This window comes from Sphaeroforma arctica (assembly GCF_001186125.1).
Source record: "Sphaeroforma arctica JP610 unplaced genomic scaffold supercont1.141, whole genome shotgun sequence".
NCBI lineage: Eukaryota > Ichthyosporea > Ichthyophonida > Sphaeroforma > Sphaeroforma arctica.
Genome location: NW_014040417.1, coordinates 88,957 through 95,883, shown reverse-complemented (window position 1 = coordinate 95,883; position 6,927 = coordinate 88,957). Strand labels below are relative to the sequence as shown.

The following is a 6,927-nucleotide window of genomic DNA, read 5'->3' as shown; positions in this document are numbered from 1 at the left end:
ATATATATATATATATATATATATATATATATATATATATATATATATATATATATATATATATATATGTATAGGTATAGGTATATATATATATATATATTTATGTATTATCCATTTGCGCAGAAGCCTTTGTTCTGCAGTTGAGGCTGTTAAACGTGATAGTTTTCTTACTACACGTCCTCCAAAATCTTTTTTCTGAGTTGGCCTTATTTGTCCCAATCTAGTACTCCCCGCTACGGTTTGCCGTCACCGGGGGTCACGTGTCGGCCGCCCGTGTGTTGCTTGAGCAAGGCGCTCAGGTTCGTTGGGAGGGTATGACTTCCCCACTGCAACTAGCTGTTGAGACAAGTGATCTGGATATGGTACAGCTACTGATTGCGTATGAGGCCGATGCTTGCGAGAGATGGTCAATTCCGATGTACAGTGTGCTACAGGAGGCTATCAAGCTGTGTGGCGAGCAAAACGAGGCCAAAGGTGGGCCCATAAATAGTGCCGAAGGTGCACTGGAAGTGAAACCAGAGGACCAAGCCGAACGCAGCCCCGAAGAGAGCGACAGAATCAGAATCGTGCGTGTGCTGCTGCAGTGTGGCGCAGACCCCAACATAGTAGACAAGGTAGGGGACTCTGCGGAACAAGTATAAGCGATCTGATTTGGTCATGATTATTAGGTTGATTATCATTTATTTCGTTCATTTTGTGTTTATGTGATTATTATGTGTTTTGTTCGTTGAATGAGGATGTGAGTTGGTTATCATGTATTTCGTTCATTTATATTCATACATGTGGATTATTATGTACTTTTTTCATTTCAATGAGGTTATAAGCTGATACTTATTTATTCTGTTCATTTGTGCTTACATAAGTCTCTGTTTTATTCGTATATGTTGATATCAGCTGATTATTATACGCTTTGCTCGTTTCTTCCCGGGGGTTTGGCTATCATCTCTGTTTTATTCGTATATGTTGATATCAGCTGACTAGTATCCACTTCTTTGCCCGTTTCTTCCCGGTGGATTCTCCAGGAGTCAGGAACGGCACCGTTGCATACCGCAATAAAAAATGTGAACAATGCAGCCGTCGTGGAGATGCTCATCGATTATGGGGTCGACATCAGTGTGCGCAAAATGAAGGTAAGTGACTAGGAGCATATAACGTTTCAGGCTATTCCCGTGTGGGTGGGATTGGAGCGTATAGAGTTTCTGCATACTCTTATGTGGGTGGGATGTTACTTGGAGCATACAGGGTTTTAGGCTGTTCCCATGTGGGTGGGAATGGAGCATATAGAGTTTCTGCATACTCTTATGTGGGTGGGATGTTACTTGGAGCATACAGAGTTTCAGGCTATTCCCGTGTGGGTGGGAGTTACTAGGAGCATATATGGTTTCTGCATACTCTCATGTGAGTGGGCTGTTACCACTGGCTCGATGATCTGTATTCTGGTTTATCCTGGCGTGTACTTCTTCAGAACACATGCACTGCGTTTGCTGCCTGGCGTTGTCCACCTCCTGCCATATTCCTATTAAGCTTTTGATACTTTCCATCGGGCGCGACCAGCACAAGTCCACATGTGTATCTATCTGCAACGTCTCCCGCTCACCTATACTACCTACATACCACCGCACCGTCCCCCATACTTAACCTATCGGTACCCTCTACACACCCACACGCAGGAGGGGCCTACGCCACTGCACATGGCTGTGCTTAAGCAGAACGCTGCTATTGTTGAGCTGCTTCTCAGTAACGGAGCGGATACGAACGCACCAGCGCATATGTCGATCCCCTCTGAGGCGGAGGTAGACCGGCGCCCTGTCAAGTTTGTAGGCACGGCTATCGAACTTGCCGCGCGCAATAGGTATGCGAATGGCCAGGTTGTGAAGGTCTTCAGAGAGTATCTGCAGGCATATCAGGCGGTGTATATATCTCACGCGCAGATAGCCGCCTCTACCAGTGGAGTGGACACTTGCTACATATGCCGGGGCAAGCGCACCGAGGTGTGTCCGGCATGTAGAACCACAGACGGGAGGCATAGCCCACAACAGGCGCTGCTGGAGGGTGTGGATCATGGTACATCGGTTCCCTTATTAGAGGGTGGGCCGTATGATCACGCAGGAATTAAGCAAGACAACGAGACAGTTGTTGGTGTTGTTGGTGTGAGCGGAAAACGGAAGAATGCCGAAGTCCACTCCACTGTGGCTGTGGGTGTGGGTGCGGGGGCTACACCCGGCGCCCAGAATAAGAGGAGGAAGAAAGAGTACATGAATAGCCTGGTTACACAGGAACCTGTTTATAGTACACCGGCTCAAGCTGGTAGTACAGTTGCCCAGGCTAGTACCACGGTTACTCAGGTTGAGAAAGAGACGCAGCAGGACAGGAGAGTCACCAGGACTCAGGTGGAGGACAAGATCAGTTCGTGCACACTCTCTTGAAGCCCATGCATTGGAGTGCGTACCGTTTACAACCACATACTACGCAGCTGAGTCACGCGCCTGCAACCAGCTCAAGGTTCGAAGAGGTGAAAGATGGGGGGATACACTGTCGAGATGCCAGTTCATTGAACTGCCTATCTTGTATATCTTGTACGTGCACGTGCGGCGCAACGGAGACACACCTCTGCAGCCAGATTAGGCTTGGTCTCACACTCGCTTGATGAGTCGTATGAGTGCTGCCGCCATCCCCACTGCGCGTGTACCACACACACACACCCCAGTCTATTCATGTACACGGCAGGCTCTGCCGCCGGTGTAGAAGCAGTGCCACCCTACTGCGTGCGACGAGGTTCAATTGTGTGTGTAGAGGAGGGGACATCTCTGTGCCAAGCCAATTGATGTGATGGTCTCTGCCTGACAACCCCGTTGTACACCCACTACCCGTCATAGCTGTCCGTGGGTGCGGCCCAGCCGAGATTTTGCCGTGCAGGAAGCGCCGCACGCGCGTGGAAATCGGCCTGAGCCCGGGAGCTGTATCGCTGTATATACGGATCAGGTATGTACGTGGAAGAGCACCGCAGTATCCCTGAGCCGGGTGTGTATTCAACAAGCACACTCGTGCGACTGTGGTCTAGAGGTCTCTGTGAGGCATTCAGACGCTGTTTACACTGAGTGTAGGCAACCTAATGTACCGTGCTTTCGAGCTGGTAGAGCCCCGCACACCGGGACTACATATCCATCCAGGGGTGTTTGAGGAGGAGAAGCCCTCTTGCACATCAACTTTTAAATTTAATGTGCGTCTAGAAGTGCTAAGTAGAGTTGACTGGACGGTCTCGCAGTATATAGTTGTTGCCGCTCCCCCAGCACCCAGTACGTTGATGAACCACCATTCCGCCCCGATTGCTTCTGGACCTGTTAGGTGCTGTTCTAGTCGGCTTGAGTTATTGAACCTGCACTTGGACTACGCTCAATAAAGGTGGGCACTACATTTTGGCCGATATCATGATGCTTCGGCATCCGGGCTGATTTTAACGCGTATACCTTGATACCTACCGCTTGTGTGTGCGCATGTGCAACGCTTCGTGCTGCCGTCTACCTGGCGTGCGTCTATTCTGTGTTCAGTTGTGGAGAGACGGTGTGTCAAAACGTTCCAAACCCTACCCATGGTATCAGGGTTGTATAGAACTGTTCCCTTGTTGCCTGCGCTGTAACCTATCGAGCACACCGTCGATGGCGGTTGTGGCCTTGTGAGTGCTCTGGGGCTTATTAATTCTTAACCACACGTGCACACAACAGGAGACCAAAACCCAACTGTTAATACACCCTATTGGTTGACTACCATAAATCACACCTCGGACGAGATTCTAGACGTCATGTCATAAGCTTCTCAATAAATGCAGTACTATATGTAACTGATAAGAACCACACTATTTTCGATACCTCGGTTTTACATTGGTAAAACTATACAAGGGTTTTACAGTGTCTACAATTTTTGGTCAATTACTTTTAAAGATAACACATGACACAGAAGCTTGGATTTCCTCCCGAATATCCTATATAACTGTGTTAACTGTGTTTTAAATATTCCTCTTGGCGATTGAGGCTACCAATTTGTATTTTTGTGAGTGAGTGTATATTTATATGCATACTTTCATGACAGTGCTTCATCGCAGGCTACTGATATGTGTTCTTGTGGATGTGTGTATATTTAAATGTATATGCTCATATCAGTGCTTCATCGCAGGCTGCTGATATGTATCCTTGTGGGTGTGTGTATATTTATATACATGTGTTCAAATCAGTGTTTCATCGCAGGCTACTGATATGTGTTCTTGTGGGTGTGTGTATATTTATATGCATATGCTCATATCAGTGCTTCATCGCAGGTTGCTGATATGTATCCTTGTGGACGTGTGTATATTTATATGCATGTGTTCATATCAGTGCTTCGTCGCAGGCTACTGATATGTGTTCTTGTGGGTGAGTGTATATTTAAATGCATATGCTCATATCAGTGCTTCATCGCAGGCTGCTGATATGTATCCTTGTGGGTGTGTGTATATTTATATGCATGTGTTCATATCAGTGCTTCATCGCAGGCTACTGTTATGTATCCTCGTGGGTCGTGGGTGTATGCATACGTTCAAATCAGTACTCCTCGCATATTGTATGATGACTTTTATTCGATTGTTCCGACCCGTTTCATATATTGCATCTCGCATTCGTGAGTTCCTTTAACCCGCCGTCTCGTTTCACGTCCGTTTATAGTTCTGAATTTTATTTATTTCCTTTAAGGGCATGTGTATAGGGCTAAGTTAAAGTTATGAATATCTAAGCGCAGCTTCGCGCGATTTGGGTGCCCTCTCTCCGTCGTCGGCTACACTTGCTGTTCGAGTCACCCGTCACCTCCACGTAGTAGTGACTTGTCCAGCACTTCTCGTAGTCAGGACCACACTTCTGCGAGCCTTGTACACGGCACGTCTTGCCCTCTATGTACTTCTGGTCCTCGCACTTGTTGTTGGTGTACTTGGCTGAGCATGTACTTACATCACCGGTGTACGTATACTGCGGGTTAGGATTGGATCCACCGTGAGTTTCGTCGCAACATTCGGTCGACTCACACTTGCAGTTTCCCCAGCCAGCGCACTTGTTCGAATTCTCGCAGCACTTCAAAAAGGTGTGATACGACTTACATTTGTAGTACTTCTTCTGCCCACAGTACATACCGGATGGTGCTGATGTGGGTTTTGGGGTAGGATTAGGTGTACGGTTGGGTGTTGGCTTGGGTGTGCTGTCAGGCGTTGGCTTAGGTGTTAACCCTGGGGACTTGGTTGGTTTTCGGGAGGATCCGAAGATGGTTCAACAGCATGACAACACGTATCCTCGTCGCAGTCGTCTAGGAGAGGCATTCCCTCCCACTTTCCCTGGCCGTCAGAGCAGCACCGCGTATTCGGTTTCAGAACGCTGCCATAATACATAGAGCAATCCACCGATTCTTTGCCACAGCTTGAAGACCGGCCTGATGGTGCTGATGGGGTTTTGGGGTAGGATTGGGTGTACGGTTCGTATGGTGCTGGCTTGTGTGTACCACTATGCGTAGACTTAGATGTTGACTCTGGAGACTTGGTTGGTTTTGGGGTGGGGTCGGGAGATGGGGCATCAGTATTACAGCACGAATATTTCACAACCATCCAGAAGCGGATACCTCTCGCAATTTCCTTGACCTCAGGACAGCATTCTTTTTTAAGTAGCAAAACGTCACCATCAGAGCACTCCACCGATTGTTCGTCACAGGTTGATGGTTCATTTGACTGTTTGCTGTGCAGCAGATACATACTCTCGTCACAATCATCCAGAAGCGGACACTCCTCGCACTTTACTTGAGCCTTCAGGACAGCACTCTTCTTCAGGTATAGTGAAAAGTACCCCCATCAGCAAGCACTCCACCGACTGAATGTCACTGGTTGATGGTTCACTTGGCTGTTTGGTGTGCAACAGGTACACTCGTGACAGCCGTCTATAAGCGGATAGTCCTCGCACTCTCACGCTGCTTGACCGTCTGGACAACACTCTACTTTAGGTTGCAAATCATAGTCATTACAGCGCTCCACTGACTTGCTCGGTACAGGTTGACAGCTTTGAATTACAGTTCTTATAACCAATTGAAAGTTCCATTTCACATAAACTGCTTTTGTCTTTGTAAAAACCATTGGTACCACCACACCACTCGTCGTTCTAATTTCCCTGTCGGAGATGCCTCCAAATTGTCTGTCATGAACTCGTATAGGGAGATTTAAGGTAAACTGGATACTGTGAAATCACCTTCTAAGATGTCTCCATCGCATTTTATCGCACTCGGTGAACGATTATTTGGGACCGAATTCTTTTCTCTTGTCCTTGTATAACCAAGTAGCGTTGATAACATTTCGTACACTGATGCCATTATTTTTACAATCCATAACTTCGGTAGTAGCTACATTATTTCCTTTGCCGTCTGATATTCTCTTGGTGCATTTGGCACAGTTTTTAGTGCAATCCACGCATGCTGCACGTCGGGGATGGAATATTTGGGCAAAATAACTACCCCTCTCAGATATCCTAAGATCTTTCTCGTTATACGAATTAACATGTACTGCACAGGACAGTAGCACGGCATATATTTAAAGTAACTACTATTCTAATTAGTTTCATTTTCAACTATCCATCTAGAACAAGTACTAAAACTTCCTTTATCGAATAATGATAAAATAGGTTTTTAATAGTTTCTGGCGCCGTGTAGTCTCTACTCTCTACGAGACAATGCATCTTCAGTTAAAGTTGTTCGGGTGTTTCAGTTCTGTGAGTGTGAGATGGACAGATTGTCAGATGGTCAGAATTCAAGAATTGTGAATTTACTATTCTGTACAGATGGGTTTTATTTTTTTTCCAAGAAACTTTCATTAGACAGCTACATTCTAGTGGCTGTATATAACAGCTCCATCTATGGAGTAATACATTCCGA

At 46.6% G+C, this 6,927-nt stretch overlaps 2 protein-coding genes across 2 annotated transcripts in view; one reads left to right on the top strand and one right to left on the bottom strand.

The window, feature by feature from the left end:
• SARC_02955 (hypothetical protein) overlaps positions 1 to 3,423 on the top strand; it is a gene marked incomplete at its 5' end in the record, with an annotated part of 6,608 nt that extends 3,185 nt beyond the window's left edge. Inside the window, 3 exons of the mRNA XM_014303271.1 lie at positions 225 to 614; positions 1,023 to 1,130; positions 1,671 to 3,423. Coding sequence (XP_014158746.1) covers positions 225 to 614; positions 1,023 to 1,130; positions 1,671 to 2,426 — 1,254 coding nt within the window. The 3' untranslated portion in view covers positions 2,427 to 3,423. The remainder of the gene's footprint in view (positions 1 to 224; positions 615 to 1,022; positions 1,131 to 1,670) is intronic.
• A 1,816-nt stretch (positions 3,424 to 5,239) lies between these two features.
• On the bottom strand, positions 5,240 to 6,201 carry SARC_02954 (hypothetical protein; the record flags this gene model as incomplete). Its single annotated transcript, XM_014303270.1, has 2 exons — positions 5,240 to 5,830; positions 6,151 to 6,201. The coding sequence occupies 2 exons, from the start codon at positions 6,199 to 6,201 to the stop codon at positions 5,240 to 5,242; spliced, it is 642 nt and encodes a 213-aa protein (XP_014158745.1).
• Positions 6,202 to 6,927: the final 726 nt, after the last annotated feature.